The sequence below is a fragment of the Rhineura floridana genome, chromosome 3 (genome assembly GCF_030035675.1).
Source record: "Rhineura floridana isolate rRhiFlo1 chromosome 3, rRhiFlo1.hap2, whole genome shotgun sequence".
Classification (NCBI taxonomy): domain Eukaryota; kingdom Metazoa; phylum Chordata; class Lepidosauria; order Squamata; family Rhineuridae; genus Rhineura; species Rhineura floridana.
The window spans coordinates 17,883,924-17,901,863 of NC_084482.1; the positions used below are offsets into that span (position 1 = coordinate 17,883,924).

The 17,940-nt window shown below is 46.7% G+C and overlaps 1 protein-coding gene across 8 annotated transcripts in view; it reads left to right on the plus strand.

Annotated features, from left to right (window-relative positions):
• Positions 1-17,940, plus strand: part of ARHGEF25 (Rho guanine nucleotide exchange factor 25) — a 91,742-nt gene that overhangs the window by 26,772 nt on the left and 47,030 nt on the right. Inside the window, exon 1 of one of the 8 annotated variants that reach the window (XM_061614686.1) lies at positions 7,819-8,065. The exons of the other annotated variants lie outside the window; for them this stretch is intronic. Coding sequence (XP_061470670.1) covers positions 7,975-8,065 — 91 coding nt within the window. The 5' untranslated portion in view covers positions 7,819-7,974. Of the gene's footprint in view, positions 1-7,818; positions 8,066-17,940 lie in introns of those variants that run through there. 8 annotated transcript variants of the gene reach the window in all.

A 17,940-nucleotide genomic window follows, 5' to 3' on the forward strand; every position in this document is an offset into this window, starting at 1 on the left:
TCCTCTGGTCATGCTCCAAGGAGCCCTCCAGACATCCTTTTTATCGTGCATTCATGATGATTTGTGGTGTTGATGGTATCAGGGTGGTTATATGCGAGCCCACTTTCAATGCTGTTTGCACCTGCAAACGTTTTGTGCAGACATGTAGCTTCATTTCCAATAGGTGCATCTCCCATAACTTCCTGCTGAAATCTTGTTACTTTTAATACCACAGATGTTCTGTTTTGGTTCTTTTTGTCCCACTTTTGTTGTGCTATAGCACAGGAGTGCCCCTCCAGATGGCAGTAATGTTTTAACATTGGGGAAGCATTGCAGGACAACTAATCAAGCAGAACTATGTGTGGATGGTCCAGTATAAATCTGCCACTCATGGACTATTATTCCGTCAATGACATGTTGCAGAATACACCTGCAACAGTCAAAACACGAGTCTAAAAGTTGCTTTGCACGTGGTTTCCACGCTGTGGTGTAAATACACTTTGCCAGCTTGTAACATGTGATCAGCCCTAACAGAACTACTTATTTATTTATTATTTATTGCATTTATATCCCACCTTTTCTCCAAGGAGCTCAAGGTGGTGTACATGATTCCCTCCCCTCCTCATTTAATCACCACAACAACCCTGCGAGATAGGTTAGGGTGAGGGAGTGACTGGCCCAAGGTCACCCAGGGAGCTTCATGGCTAAGCGGGGATTCAAACCCTGGTCTCCCAGGTCCTAGTCCAGCACTCTAACCACAACACCACACTGGCTTTATTTGTTTATGACAAATAAATAAATAATAGAAGTTGGCCACAGCTGGTTGTCCTGAAAACTAACCTGGTTGTCTTGCAACCTCCGTTTGCTGTGCTGTGTGGTCTGAAAATGCAGGTGTTCCTGTAAATGTTAGCAACCACCTTCATATTGGCAAGAGGCTCATTGTACATCATGCATACCATTGTATTATTGCCGCTTTATTTTCCTGAAGTCTTTCTTGAGACTTACTGGTATATCAGGGGAGTTTTTGTGTGCGTTACATGCCGTCTGCCACTTTAGACTGTGGAAAGGAACAACTGGCAATGTGGAACTGGGAAGAGGAAATGGGGATGCTGAGGGATTGTTAGCAATGGACAGAATGGAGCGCAAGTGAGTGGTGCTTCCTGAGGAGTGGGTAAGTCTCCAGTACACAGGTGGGGAACCTGTGGCCCTCCAGATGGGCAGGGATGATGCAGTCCAGCAACATTAGCCATACAGGAGGGCCACAGGCTTCCCATCCCTGCTGTAGGGCCATTGCATACAAACAGTTACCCACTCCTGCTTTCTAGTGATCTGATAAATGAATTCAAAGACACTGAGAATGACGGGCAACTAGCTCTAGGTTTTTTTTAAACAAAAATTACATACATTTAGTTTAATAAACATATTAGAATACACTTATTTAGGGGGAGGGTTGGTTGTTGCTGTTTTGCACTGATTCCTGCCCTGCAAGTGTACCCCACCCATCACAACAGTCTTGCTTCCAGGCCCACTTACCAATTTTCACTGAGGTGGCAACATCACATAGGGCAGCTAGCAGGTCACTTCCCAGTCGCTTGATATTCTCCAGGTCATCCTTCATGGAGTAGGACAGGTCCATGAGAGAGTACAGGTCCACAAGGTGACCTTTGGCCCATCTGAAGCGCACTGAGAAACTCTGTTCCTCTCCTGTGGTCACAAAATAGGAAGGAAGATGGAACCTGTGTGTGTGTGAGAGAGAGAGGGGGGGGGAGGGAGAGGGAGAGAGGAAACCCACTCAGTGCTTCCAAACTATTATCCATGCACTTGCCAATCTTTTGAATGCTGAAATGTTCACCCAAATACCAGAAGTAGTACCAAGTTCCTAATGTACCTTGCTTGATCTTTTAGACAGGGATGGGGAGCTTGTGGCCATCCAGATGTTGTTGGATTGTAACTGTCATCATCCCTGAACATTGACCATGCTGGATGGGGCTGGTGGAAGCTGGAGTCCAACAACTTCTGGAAGGCCACATGTTCTCCCATCCCTAGTTTAGTGTGTGAGAGAGAGGTGGTCCCTCCCTCCCTCCCTCCCTCCCTCCCTCCCTCCCGTGTATTTAGCTCTGAATTGTTCTGTTGGCCAATCCACTTGTTGATCAAGGCAAGGGTCTTAAGATGTGTATTAGACAAAATCAGAATTCATTCTAATACTCTGTGAACCACAGATGCATGAGCGGCAAGCTTCTGCCTTTTAGCCTTTGACCCAAACTAGATCCAACACAATTCATGCAATTAGAATTTGCATGGAAGCTTCTTTCTTTCTTTGTTTAGGGCAAATCACAGGGGTGGGAGCTGATTCTGGATCAGGACTGCAGTGGGGGGCAAAGAGTTAAAATCTATTTATCCCTCGGCAGGGTTCTGATCCAGACTGGGGTTTCATGTCTGCTAGTTACTCTTTCAAAACATCATAAAGCCAATTGCTCCTTGTGTGAATGGTGTCATATCTAGAATGGAAGGGCTGAGTGAACCACATTGTATGGCTATAGCATGGATGAACGGGATAAGCAATCTAAAGCAGCTTGCATGTTAGAGCCATTACCGTAATAAGTTGTTACTGTTGTTATTTCTAGAGGACCTATAGAAACTAAGCGGCACACATAAAACAAAATTTAAAGACACAGCAGGCTGTGCCCTCAGGCTTACATTCCAGGTAAGACAAGATGCGTAAGGGGATGCTGAGGAAAGGGTGAGATCAGAGGAAGATGAAGGAAAGAAACAGGTTTTTTAAAAAACAGATTTTGTACAGTAGAAGGAGCCAGACAGATATATATATATATATATATATATGGGAGAGAGAGAGGGAGGGAGAGAAGGAGAGAGAGAGAGAGAGGGAGGGAGGGAGGGAGGGGGGATAGAGAGGGGGGATAGAGGGGGATGTTCCAATAGTGACAAGGAGCAAAGGAGAAAGGATGCAGTCAGGGAATGGGTTTTGGGTTTATGATGAGAAGGGGCATGAAAAGAGAGATGGGAGGAGGTCAAGATACCTAGGCAAGTGGGGACAAGGGAATGAAGGTCAACACCAGATGGACAGAATGCAAATAGAAAAAGGGAGCCAAATGTAGGGAAGAGTAACCTGATCATAGCAACAAGCAGAATAAATTAGGCAAGTGGAATAATTCAAAACAGAGGAGAGAGGTTTGACGGAAAGGGCAGGAAGACCAAGCACAGAGAGTGCTGCGATAGTCAGTACAAGAAAGGATGGAACAAAAGCTTCAATTGACTGTGGAATATTTGCTCGAAGAATAGCTAATAACTCTCAGGAACAACAGGCAGGCAGGGGTGAAACAAGTTAGGAATACTCGAGACCTGATTTACACCAAGGATGCTCTATTCATACAGGTAGCTGTCTTGTACTGAGTCATAGACTATGGGCTCATCTAGCTCAGTGTTGTCTGCACAGACTGGCGGCAGCTTTCCAGGGTTTCAGACGGGGGTCTCTCCCAGGCCTGCCTGAAGATGCAGGGGACTGAACATGGAACTGTTTTTAGGCAAAGCATGTACTCTACCCACTGAGCTACAGACTTTGCCCAAAGTGGGTCAAAGTGGAGGCAGGCACCCTGCCCATTCCATTTGCTTGGGATCAGGAGTGTTTTGCTTTCCTCAGTTCTCCAGCAAACACCAAGTCTTGCCATTATTAAGAGTTTCTCTTCAAATCTGGGGTGGTGGTGGGAAGAAGTTATTGCAGCCCATGTGGTAGCTAAAGTTGTGCTCTCCAGATGTTGTTGTTGGGCTGCAACTACTATCAGCCCCAGCCAGCATGACAATGGTCAGGGACGATGGGAGTTGGAGTCCAACAGAATCTGGAGGACACCACAGTGGCTACCTTTATGTGTAGGTGTAACCCATTTATTGTTGTATGCAGGGGTGTAGTTGTCCCGGGTTTCAGGGAGTCTTATACCCCTTACTTTTTGCGGAGCAGGGTCCCAGCAGGGTACCTATGTCTGCAGTGTGCTACGGGCCAATCAGCACGAAAGGGGAGTGTGTTAGCCACTGAGAAAAGTCTCCTAACATGCTTCCTTGTCCTTTCCTGCTGATTGGAACCAATCAGAGTGAAAGGAGATGAGTCAGCGACTGACAAGACTCTTTTCAATAGCTAACACTCTCCCCTTTCATGCTGATCGGCTCCAGTTGTTGTGGGAGATGGCATTAACAAGGTTCTCTTTCTCAACCCAGAAGCAAAAAGAGGGGGAGGGATGGCTGTGACTCAATCAATCAATCAATTTATTTCAGTCATAGACCAGATACAAAAAAAAAATACAAAAAAAAAACAGATAAAATGTATTACAATTTGAAATTAGTACAACCAATCAAGATTTTAACAAGGATTTGACCTGTACTTTTCTACACGAAATAGAAGCCGCAATGTATTTGGCGACTTTATATGTAACTTGTGGGGAGTAATCTCCCAATAAATAATCAACATAAAAGGATTCCGGTCTACCTGGGAAGGAAATTAAAATAGGGGAAATTAGCTGTTGCCTTAAATCACGATAAAAAGGGCATCTCAATAAAACGTGCACATTGGATTCAATTTCTCCTTCGCCACAGGGGCAAATTCTTTGACTGTATGGGACTTTGTTGAACTTGCCTTCCAACAGGGCAGAGGGAGAGTATTCATTCTCACCAGATGGCTGTGACTATCATGCAGGGACCTGGCACTTCTGAATTTGCTTACTGGTTGTATGGAGCCAGCCCGCCCCCAGTCAACCTGGATCTGGAATATGACTGGTGACCTCCACCTCTGATAGGGCCTATATTGTCCAGGTCTCAAGGGAAGTGCTTTATTCCATCCAGAGCTTGGCCAGTAGTCAATGAGTGACTCTATTTCTCACCCAGGAAAAATGGAAATGGGCTGCCTTCAAGTCGATCCCGACTTATGGCGACCCTATGAACAGGGTTTTCATTAAGTGGTATTCAGAGGGGGTTTACCATTGCCTCCCTCTGAGGCTGAGAGGCAGTGACTGGCCAGCAGCTTTAATTGACTATAAGTTGGCCTGAGTAAGAATATAATAGCTCTGCTGGATCAGGCCAAAGGCCCATCTAGTCTGACACAGTTCTCACATTGGCCAAACAGATGCCGCTATGGGAAGCCCACAACGAAGCAGGACCTGAGTGCAACAGTGCTCTCTCCACTTGTGATTCCCAGCAACTGATATTCAGAGGCATGATGCTTCTTGATACTGGAGATAGAGCCTCGTGGCTAGTAGCCATTGATAGCCTTCTCTTGTTTGAAGTTGCCTAATCCTCTTTTAAAGCCATCCAATTGGTAGCAAAGCTTTTCTCAACTATGCATGAGGATTGGAACCTTCTATCTAGTGGTCCCATTATCGGGGGGGGGGTTCTTCAGTCCCCTTAGGAGGGTGTTTGTGAAGTGGAAAGTGGGATAGTTACCTAAGTGCAAAGCAGAGATGGTCTGATACACTTGAGTGATGGTGAGCATAGTATGAGTGGGTGGTGGTACTTCACAATTAATGAACCATGGAATATATAAGTGTGGTGTGTCATATGTGGTACCTGACCTCAGACCCTTATCTTCTCCCTTTGGTGTCCTTAGTACAGCTGATGGTCCCCTGCATGCACAGCCTGACATTGCAGCAAACTGATCGAGCCATTGTGTTCTCCCCAGACACCAATTCTAGCGAATGGGCATTTTAAGAAGAAAATAGTATTAACATGTGCACATGAAAAATGGCCATTCTTTTTCTTGCTCCATCTCTAGTGAGGAGGCAACAGTCCTAGAGTCCACACACCCACTACTCTCCCTCCAGCTGCTACTACTCTTCTGTGCTTCTTTTCTCTACTCCTTCCACCTCCTTCCTCCAGTCAAGCTTTTACCTGTTTTCCTCTTGCAATGGTATTCTGGCTCCAGTGAGGCTGGTCCTTTCCCTTGCCTCATCTCCACACACACCCCAATGCACCTAGGTAGGGAAGTGTCTTCACTGTAGCTAGGCTGTTAGGGCAAGATGTATGCTGGTGATGTCTTTGTGTTTGGCAGCTGGAATTAACTCCTTCTCTCATCTCTAAGGGCTATATGCTTCAGCTGAAGGCCCTAAGGCAGGGATGGGAAACTTGTGGCCCTCCAGATGTTACTGGCCTACAGCTCCCATCGTCGTTGATTGTTGGCCAAGCTGGCTGGGGCTGATGGGAGGTGGAGTCCAGTAACATCTGGAGGGCCACAGATGTTCCCACCCCTGCTGTAAAGGAACCAGAGTTCCATTCCACACACATGTTGTTGGGATGGCTGTTTCCATTTGGTAGTGAATGAGTCCACCCCACCAAAACATGGAACAAAAAATGAATGAGTTAGGGAATCTCTGTCTTCATATAAAGGAGAGAAAAATTAACAGATAGTAGTAGTGCAGTAGTGGGGCTGATTAAAATGTAACCAACATTTCACAAACTCACAAAGCACTTGTGTGTCAATTTCCTTGCATCTACACCATACATTTGAAGTACATTTAACATGCATGACTTCCTGGGAATTGTAGTTTACCACTTGTAGAACTACAGTTCCCAGCACCCTTACCAAATTACAGTTCTATGGATTCCGTGGGGGAAGCCATACGCTTAAATGTGTGTTAAATGTGCTTCAAATTATGATGTCAATGTGACTTCTTTTTTATATTTATATCCTACTTTTGTTCCAAACTAGAGTACATGGTGGCATACACAGTGTCCACCACACACATACATTTTAATCATACAACAATCCTGTGAGGTAGTTTAAGTTAGTGAGTGGCTCAAGGTCACCCAGTGAACTTCAAGGCTGAGTAAGAATTTGTAGATAGGGCTTTCCAGTCCTAGTTTGATAGTCTTAACCATTATCCCTAACTTGGCCAATCCCCACAGGTATCTATTTCACTGCCTTGCAGCTGGAGCTCATAAACGGAGCTCCTGATTTCTACACACAACAAAAATAGATGTGTGCCATTGTCATGTGACTATTTCTATATGGATTTCATGGTTGTAGTGGGTGTTTTTTTGTCCTATATGGAATTGCTTTCTGTGTGGAAAATGTATAACAGTTTGAAGCAGTCTTAAGCTCACATACACACAGTGGGAGCAGGAAACAGCTATGGGAGGCAATCTCAATATGGGATGGATGATGAAGGTCCCTCATCTTTGCTATACAGGGTGGGTGGTAGAAGATACGTACTGGTTTTCTTCCACCCTATTTCTGGAACACTGATATTCTCTCTCTCTCTCTCTCTCTCTCTCTCTCTCTCTCTCTCTCTCTCTCTCTCGTTCTTTGTGTGTGTGTGTGTGTGTGTGTGTGTGTAAACCCAAGGGGATGGCATTGAACCCTAGCAGCCTGAAGACAGGAGTTGCTCACTCATTCCTAGGCATTCCATCAGCTGCTACTCTGAGCTCCCTAACTTTGCGCTTTCTGAATATTCACCCCTTTTTATATGTGCAGTGCCCACAGGACCCCCCTTATGTGTTCCTTATGTTCCCCCTAACCCCCCCCAATCCTGGCATCCTCACTCCCAGCTTTTGACTACTGTGTCCAATGAATATTTCTTTTTGTCCATCTCTGCACACCCCCTCCTTACCCTTTGCTCGCCCCCAGGTTGGAGGGAGACATGGAGATCTGCCCACCCCCTCACCCATGCGGGCTGCAGGCTCCACTGCTGCAGAGCTGGCTGCAATGGCTCAGCAGGAACGGGGAGTGAAGGGGGGGTCTGGCTCCGGGAAGCTCTGGAGATGGATGAAGGGAGAGAGAGGGAGGGAGGGAGAGATGGGGAGGGGGGGCAGCTGCAGAGGCTCCTCCTCCCCATGGGCAGCGCTAGCCCAGCCCTGTTGTTCTGTCACTGAGCAAACGGCTGCGGTGGCGGGAGTCGCCCCCCTCCCGCGGGCCCCTTTCCCTGCCCGGCCCGCGCTGTCCCCCTGCTCGATGGCTGGCACAGTGGGTGACGGAGCCCAGCGCGGCCGGGCGGCACCATGAGGGGTGGGAGCCAGCAGGGCTGTGCCTGCCACCACTTGTTCCGCAAAGTCCTGGCCAAGTGCAGCTGCTGCCCCTCCCGGGCACGAGGTGAGTGGTGTTCCCTTCCCGGCATCAGCACTGATTCCCTCCCCTCCCTCCCTCCCTTGCATGGGGAGGGCCCTTATTCTGCCCCTCATCTGCAGTGCACGCTGCTCCTCTGCCCATGCCATTTGCCAAATCCCCAGTATCATTGCTTGAAGTGGGCACCACCACCTCACAGCATGGCATGGGCGTTGTCCTCTTCTCTGGTCCACAGCCTCACCTGGTCATTGTTGCCGATTGCTGCCTGTTTGGGCACAAATGTCCCCTTTACTTGGGCATCTTTTTCTTGCATTGGGGCCACCTGCTGCCTTCTGGCACTGAAGGGCCTTTGCTTCCCATGGCTGGCATCAGGTGCCAAGGTTCTGAGGAACGGACATGACTTTCTTCTTGTGGTTATGGCTGTTTGGGATGGGATCTGCAACTCTCCTGATTTCTTCCACCTTTGGCTTCCAGGAAGGTTGCTTCCATGGGAGGAATGGCACAACAGAATGATGGGGGCGGGGGAAGGCATGCCAAGCTTGTCTTAGAGATGCCACTCCCTTGTGGCCAGAGTAGATGGGCACTAACAGGAGGATGGAGTGAGATGGTGGTGTTGGGGAGCTGTTGAGAAAAGTTTCTGTAAAAACTGCAGGCTCATTTGGAGACTGGGTGGTCCAGTATCTTAGCTGCTAAATTGGAGGGGGCAGGCAGAGGAGAGACAGAAGGCAAAGGGTATTTGGGAGTTCAGTGGGTTGTGACTGTTTGTTTTTTATAGGAATATGTATTTTTAGCATATATGACTATGCATACATCATGCAGAAGAAAGCATCCCTGCTCAAGTGCATTAGAGCTTCAGTGTGATTATGGGTGCATCTTCAAAACACTGTATTTAGTCTTGCAGATGCGTTTGTGAATTGGAACTCTTCTTGCGTCTCTTTAAGAGTTATATGTGCATCTCTCCACACGTAGATCAGTCTCTGCATTCAGGCATGTTAGTGGGAGGCTCTGTGTACAAGAAGGATGTATGTGCCTGTGTGTATGTGTGTGGGAGAGAGAGAAAGAGATTACGTGTGGGAGGCTGTGTAGAACGAGAGGAAGCTTTGAATGTGTGTGTGGCTGTTTCTCACTATAAGTGTGTGTGTTTCTCCTGTGGGCCTGTGAGTGCATGTTTAGCAGGCTGTGAATATATGTAGCTGTGTGCTGGGTAACCCTACTCTGTTGTTATGTCATGCTCTGTGCACAGGCTTGAGAGAGAGAGGGTGTGTATAGCACACTCTGCATGGGCCTGTTTAAAAACACCAGTGACAGAGATCATAAAGCGCTTGATATCTGGAGTTGCCAGGCCAGCCTTCCAGGGGTTCTGAGCAGCACTTGTGGGGAGGGGGGGTATGGGATGCCTCAGGAGCTGGCTGTTTCTTGCTGTGACTATCCCACTGTTTGCCACTGCCTCAGTTTCCAGCTGGTTTTCTTTGCCCGGGTGTCTAGGTCAGGGCTGAAAGGCACTAGGAGTGGTGATGGGAAAATAAGAGTTGTGAACTGAGCAGCCATAGTGGTATGGTTGGGAGTGGAGGTGGTATAGAGCCAGGATCCATGTCCCCTGGAACTCTTAACGGCTAAAGATGATCTTGTGAGTGGGGGTGGAGGATAAGCAATATTTTGTCTTATGTGTAGCTCTCTTGCGGACCCTTATGTCTAGAACTCCCTCCCAGATAAGCTACATGGGACTACCTCTCTCTGTTTTTTCTTTCCCCCCTCAAATCTCATCTCAAAACCCACTTTTTCTGGCTTACACACCTGGTTGCTATACCCAACTAAATCAAAGCCTAGGTTATGTATAGCTGCCTTTGCTTATCTTCATTTCTTATTATCTATGGCTCTCCCTTCTTGCCTCCCTCTCCCCTGAAATTAAGATTGTTAAGTTCCTCAGGTTCTCATGTGTGAATTAAGAAAATATCACTCAAGAAAATACTATGTATACTGGTGGCACTATATAAACAAATAACAACTTCTTCATGTAGGTAACTAGCTATGCCTGTGGTCTTTGGACTTCCAATCTTCAGGGAACTCTTTCCTCATTGACTCTCCTCTGCCGTGGAACCCCTGTGACCCTGCCATGTGGAACCCCAGGATGCTGCAGAGAATTCTGGGGCATCTGGTGGGAAGATGCACAGGCGGTGTTATGCAGGGCAGTGTGCAGGCCTATAAGACCTCACTGTGTGGCCCCTTTGGATGAGAGGGTACCCTACAGCATACCTGACACTCCACCTGTGGTTGTTCACATTGCAAGGGAAGCCTGGTAGTAGCAGGCAAACTGTCTATCAGGGAAGCTGGAAGGGCCATAGCTGAGAAGGGCTATAGCTCAGTGGCGGAGCACCTGCTTTGCATACCATACAATCCCTGGCATATCCAGGTAGGTCTGGGAGAGGTCTCTGTCTGAAATCCTGGAGAGCCACTGACAGTAAGTCAGTGAACTAGGTGGACCAGTGGTTTGACACTGTAGAAAGCAGCTTCCTATGTTCCTATGAAGTATGTCTCATTGACAATCCCATAATGAGCTTCCAAGAAACCCATGTTCTCCGGAACACAGTTTGAACATTGGGCTAATTTGTGTCGAGCAGAAAATACAGATGAGTGCTTCTTACCCACATGTAAATGTAGATTGTTGGAAATGTATGCCTACATGGGTTCTTGATCCCATACTTGGCTCTCGCTTCTTCTGCCCAGGTGTCTACCCATTCCATAAAAAAACTGGCTGTGCTTTTCTTTTGGACTTTACCTGGTTTACCTTCAGCCTGATTCTATCCAGGGTGACTTTGTTCCTCACTCTGGGCTGGGACTGCCCTGTCCCTTTCCCCTCCATTGAAATAAGTTGATGCCTGCTGATTCTCGGTCCTACAACTGGAACGAATCGTTGAATAGAAGAGCTCTGGGGTTGCCACTTACTGCCAAGGGGATGCCAGCACCCCTCAAGGTTTGCAGGAAATCTTCAGAATATTTATTATTTATTTTTTTACATTTGTATCCCACTTTTCCTCCAAGGAGCTCAAGGTGGTGTACATGGTTCTTCCCCTCCTTATTTTTTTCCCTTACCACAACTCTGTGATGTAGGTTAGGCTGAGAGGCAGTGACTGGCCCAAGGTCACCCAGCAAGCTTCATGGCTAAGCAGGGATTTGAACCTCATCTCCCAGGTCCTAGTCTGACATTCTAACCACTACACCACAATGGCTCTCAAGTAGAGTCTGGTTGTTCTTCCTGGTTGACTCAAGGTGGATCACTCCCAAGTTAAAAATATGTTGGGGGAGACAGACTAGTTTTGGCACCAAGGGCGTCTTGGGCAAGGGCACCTTAAACCCATTATGTTGAGGTTCTAAGAGATAGCCGCTTAGTGAGTTTATTTGTAGGACGGTTTGTGGTTTAGAAGTAGTTAGAAAAGTCTGCTAAGGGTACATTTACACTGCAGGTTTAAACTTGTTTGAAACTGATTTGGGCTTCCCCCAAAGAATTGGGGAACTGTAATTTGTTTTTAAAATGTCCAAATTCTCTAATGGAATGTTCTGATTTCATAGAACTACAGTTCCTAGAGTCCATTGATTAGAACCCATGACAGTTAAGCATGGCAACTGATTTAAATTGGTAGTATACACATTATTTTAAAAAGTAACTACTTCCAGAGAGCGTTTTTTTTTTTTTTGAAAGAGAATCTTAGGCATGCTGTTATAGTGCACCTGACACCTGTAAGTTGCACTGGGACTCTGAATATCCCTGCATTATCTAAACTGAGTATGCATCATCCTATTCATTCCTAGATCTACTGTGGCTTTTCTTTTTCATGTTCTCTGCTCCATTATGACTAGGACTCTGAGGACCCCCCAAATTGCCTTGCTGGCTGGTTTCTCTGATTTGATGGGACTGGAACCAGACCGCTCCGGTCTTATACACAGTGTGGTGATGATGGCAGTGGTCCCTAGTGAAACTGGAACAGAGGCTGCCTGGCTTCTGTTCCCATCTCTGGGAGAGCAGACGGGACTTGTGGTGAAGCAGAAATTGGGGGGGGAATAGAAGCTGGTATTCGTTCCCTCTCCCTGTTTCAGAGATCAAAGGTGGTTATCGATGCACCTTTCCCACACTCAGCTGGAAGTGCTGAAGTGTCCATTGCCTCCACGTTCCCAAGCCCCCTCACCATGGTAACTGATCAAACAAGAGGCAAACTAAGCTTCCATTGCGGAAGAGGGGAAGCTTAATCTAGGCTGCCTTTCCCCCCCATGTAGACCTTCCATTTTGTGACTAGGGAGAGGAGCTCTGTGTAAGAAATGCAGGTTTGAGAAAGAGTGCCTTTAAGCATGTGCAGAGTGCCTTCCCTCATGACTTGAGTAATTGTAACCAATTCCAACATGTTGTAGGATCAGGAGCAACACAAAGAGTGTGGGTTCCAGCCAAGCCTGAGACCCAGCACCCCTTATTTTAGAAATTAAATATCAAGAAAAAATGAGGCTGAGTAGCAGGGAAAGACCAACTCCTCTTGCCTGCTCCACACCACAGGATATTCCTTGAGAATCTGACCCTGGAATAAATGCTGGCTAAGGCCCAGGCCTCCGTGACTCACCATTCATGCTGCAACTGGCTGCTCCGGTTACCAACAACTCCCCCAGTTCATATAGCACTGGAGCTGCTCCCAGATCGTGGGGGGGGCACTTACTATACACTGCCCCCTCCTCTCTCTCTCCCCCCTCCCCACTTCCCTGCTCCCTCACCCCTTGCCTCAGCAAGCAAGGCATGGAGACATTTCCTGTGGTGAATGTTACAAAGCGGGTGGAAAAAGCCATGAGGCCTAGTGTGAGAAGGTTTCAGGGCATGAGCCAAGCCAGGTATCACCAGGGCGTAGATTTGGGAACTGGTTTCGACCCTGGCAGAGAACAAGCCCCATGAAGAAGGCAGTGGCTTTCAGCTTGTACAGACAGTCTTTCCCTCCACGCCAAGTCATTCGAGCTGGCTGTATTTGGAATAGAAGGTCCAGGTCAGACAATATATGGCTTTTCGCAGACTTGTGGTCTGGCATTTTTCATTTTAGAAATTCCATTCTGGGGACGGTGTGTATGTGTGTGCATGTGCCCATGGTTGTGCATCCTGTCTCAACTCTAAATAGAGGAAGGAGGAGAACAACATTTATTGATTTTCATTTACATACTGCCTTTTTGCCAACTTCGGCACCCAAACAGAGTGGTCTAAGCTGTGGGGTGTGTGGTAGAGTGGATTCTCAGTCAAGACACACAAAGAGCCCTGCTGGATCAGACTGGAGACCCATCTAGTCCAGCATTCTGTTCTCACACTCGCCAACCAGACACCCGTGGGAAGCCCAAAAGCAGAACTTGATCTCAGCAGCACCCTCCCACTCGTGATCCCTAGCAAGTGGTATTCAGAGGCATAGTGCCTCCGATACTGGAGGTCATTTAGCCATCATGACTAGTAGTCACTGATAGTACTTATCCTCCAGGAAGTTGTGTAATCCCCTTTTAAAGCTATCCACGTTGGTGTTAGCCAATTCCATAGTGTTAACTATGTGCTGTGTGAGGAAGTACTCCCTTTTGTCTGTCCTGAATCTCCCAACATTCAGCTTCATTGGAGAGGGAGAGAAACTTCTCTGTACCTGCTTTTACCATGCACAATTTTATACCTCACTCTCATGTCTCTCCTTCCTAACCTTTCCCCCCCTAAACTAAAAAGCACCAAATCTTATTACCTTCCCTCATAAGGGAGTTGCTCCAGCCCCTTAGTAATTTTGCTTGCTCTTTTCAGCCGGTACCACTTGGTTCTACTTCTCTCTGGGGAAGGAGAGCAGAATTGTAGTATCAGTGGGTGGCACAAAACCCCTGTGCATTTTTGCTTCTGAGGAGCAGAAGATCTGAGCAGGATTCAAATGCCAGCTGGGCAAAGGTGTGGAATGGGGTGTCCACTTACTAGCTAGGAACAGCTGGGAAGCACTGCCAGGAGCACCACACACTTTATAGCCAAGATCACTCCTGTGCACTCTAGCGCCCCCTAAATTCCATACCTGCAATCATAAATGTGAATTAGAATCCTTGCTTTGCCCATAAGCACGCTATGCAAATTTGGGAGGATATCCACTATCCCTTTCACCAGTCTTTTAACCACCTTGATGGTGAGTGACACAAGGTGGCTGCAAGGTGATAACATGTTAACTAATTTATTAAGGGTGCTGCCAAGCTGCTGTTATTTTCAGGTGGGATTCAATCATAGGTTGCACAATTATAGATGATTAGGAAGCCTTGCACAGCAAACCTACTTCCCCAAAAGATCGGCCTCTTTGTGATAAGGAAAGTGACGGGAAAGTTTGGGATAATTCTTGCTTTGATGCAACTTCATGTAACCTCCCTGCAAACAAATCGGAATGAATGTTCAATAAACAAGTTGTCTGGAAGCCACCTAAGTGATCTTGCGCATATGACACTGCTCAGGTTCATTAAGTGATCTTGAACATATGGGCAGCCAAGTACTCTCATTGCAGGCATTTGTATTTCTCCTCTCCCTTGAACCTATTTGTCAGGTGTACAGAACTGGGCAGGCTAGCTGCTTTTAATACTACCTGCAGGCTGTCTCCCATGTTAGACTAACCTTGCTGTGTCCCTTCTTTGTGCTCCAGTGCGTACCCTCCTGCAAACTGATGTCAGTCTGGCTCCAGAAGCCTCTACAAATCCTGTCCCAGACAGGAGTGGACTTGGATGCTCTTAGCAATCTGGTTGGAAATGGAAGTAGCTCTGCTTATTACTCCCACAGCCCATCCTTCCAAAACTATTGCAGTAAACAGTAAATAATTTAGGAAGCTGTTGTTTTTATTTCATAGTACAATGGAACAATCCAGCATAAGCATCTATGTAAGTATTGATGCACATGACCCCATTTGTTCTACAGCAGCCATTTGCTTCCTATCACACTTTGGGCCATCTTGCTGATTGTGGGAAAGGGCTTGTCTGATTAACTTGCCACGAGTAGAACCCGCCATTTGGATTGCCTCAGTGAACATGGAACCCCCATGTGTTTTAGAAAGAAAGTAGCTGTTGCAAGCAGAGCTTTTGCACAGCATCAATCCTAAGAAACGAAATGGGCTGATAGATGCGTTTCACTGCAGCAACATAGGAATGTAGGATGCTGCCTTATACCATGTCAGACCACTGGCCCATCTAGCTCAGCATTGTCTATATTGGCTGGCAACAGATCTCCAGGGTTTCAGATAGGGGACAGTCACAGCCTTACCTGGAAATGGCAGGGATAGAACAAGGGATCTTCTGCACACAAAGCAGATGCTCTGCGACTGTTTGTTAGAGGATTATGCAAGCTTTTGAGTTGTACTGAGCTCTTTGGTAGAATGGAAAGATAGCTGATGGGTAGGGGTAAGGTGTTAGTTCTTGCATTGCTTTTTCCTTTCCTATATTCTGAAGGGGTGTCTGGAGAAGGACACAGGTGAGTAGGGTTTTAAAACTTGTAAATAACCCTAGGATGCCAGAGCTTGGAAAAGTTACTTTTTTGAACTACAGCTCCCATCAGCCTAATCCAGTGGCCATGTTGCCTAGGGCTGATGGGAGTTGTAGTTCAAAAAAGTAACTTTTCCAAGCTCTGGTGTGACTCAGATATGTGTCTGCCCACCACCCTTTCAGATAGTTTGTGATACATGAGAATGTCCTTGCTGGATGAGACCAAGATCCATCTCATCTGTTCTGGCATTCACCAGCCAGATTTGTCAGGTGCATACACCAATTCTAAAACTCCAATAAGTTGCTTCCTTGTGTGCATCTTGAATGTAATGTGAAATGCTGGTCTAATATTTGGCTCTGTAGAGAAACAAATAGGTCTTTGCTAAAGCAGATTCTTTATAGCCATTTGAAGTAGAGAGTGCCTGAAGCTGTTCCCTCTCCAGATAGCTTATCTAGAGAAAGAATGCCCTAGTAGGAGAGGGAGGAACCCGCACTATATTCTCAACCATGTGATTCAGTGTGGGTCACTCCTGGTCTTTAACAACATGATAGGGGTTGAGATCTGTGGAACACCCTTTTTTGGGACCTGGGCAAGTGGGGCTTTTCTTGGCATCAAGCTGGCCAACTTAGGCTAGTGGCAAGGGGCCAGACTAGACATGATGTTACATGTGTGGCTGCATTTAAAATCTCTAGTCCCCCCCCCACTTCTAAATAGCAGCTGTGTGGGTTGTGTTCCCGAGTTTAGATCTCGCTGCTGTCATGAGCAAGTTTGGTTACCATAGGCAAGCCACGCTCTCTCAGCCACAGGCCTCCAATCTGCAATAAGAGTTGTTGCATGGTTTTGAAAACTCGAAAGCACAATATAAATGCTGAGATTATAATAAGTAAGTAGCAGGAACAGCTTTGCCTGCTAGATTTCATTAAAATCATGTGACAATCCTATCAGTCTTTCTCCAATGGGTCATGTGAGGCGTCCTTCCCTGGCTCTCCCTGTCAGGTTCCTACCTGCTCGTGGTTACTGCTTGTCTCTAGGCACCACCAGGGACTCCACCAGTCCGGACCGCTCTCTCTTATGGTTTCTCTCCCCGCTCTAGCACAGATCTCAACAGATCCCCCTGCTAGGCAACCACCAGTCACGTCCTAATACTAGTATTCCCAGAGACTCTGAATACTGGTATTGTTATTCTCTTCACCGCTGCCACCATTTGTTACAGTTCCCCTTCAGCCTTGGTCATTACCTTACCCTCCCTTCTGGTCTGTGAAACCCCAGTCAAGGATCAGGCCTTTGGTAAACTAAACTAAGTATTTATTAAAGATAACAAAGCTAACAAGATTAACAAGATTTCTTCTTAAAGCACATAAGCATATGGTTTTACTCAATACTAATCCGAACTCCACCTCCCTCCTTCTCCACTCTCTCCTGTCAAACAACTCTCTCAACCCCACCAAGCAACCCACTCAGTTCTCTTCTCCCCCCCCCCGATTCCACTCTCACTCTTCCTTTTATACGTTCAGCCATTTTAAACACTCAGCCAATCATGTAGCATTCTACTGCCCATTCACTCCCCCTCCTCTTTCACTACTTACCATATATCTTCTAAACAACCACCACTTACCATATATACATTAATATAGGAACATCACAGGCCACATGTAGCTAGCCCTGTTTATTTCCCAGATGCCCAGGGATGACTCTGTACCTGGCAGATGAGGTCACATGAGGCTTGCCAGGTGGTGGTGGTGGTATGGACCAGCCAATAACCTGCACAGTGAGAATTATGGTTCATGTTTCCCTGAGCTCAACATTCCCTTACATTGATGCCGATGCAGCATCTGCTGATTGAAAGAACTATAAACCAGTGTTGAAGCTGGGGAAGAGGAGGAGAAGTCAAGTCTGGCGGCAAAACAGATTTGACTTGGAGGAGGAAGAGGCAGGCATAAAAATGCAATAATAAATTCTGAGGATCCATCTCAGACCCAGCCCTGATTTACAGCTCCCTGAATTATGTCAGCTGTGTTTGAGTTAAGTGTGTCTTGCTTTTCTGCTGATCATGGTTTATGCACATGACTGCATATCCCACCCCCCACCCAAGAAGTCTGATGAAGTTTTGAGTGGATGTTTCAGAGTGTCCTCTGCATGTGTTTGTTAAATTGAAGCCTACTCATTGGGCATTTTCCACCCTGCACACGAGGCTTAAAGTGGCTCTTGCTTCCCTCAGGGGTTTATAATGTGAATGCAAAACCTACATTGGCCAAGGTGCTTGTTCACATTTTTAGATGCCTTTCATTTGTCTTCTGTGTAAATGGCAACTATACTGTGAAAGAGAACCTCTGGAGTGATTTAGGCCTCTTATACAGAGCTGGCCTAACCATGAAGCAGAGAGAATTCAGCACTACAAACAATGTATTAGGGG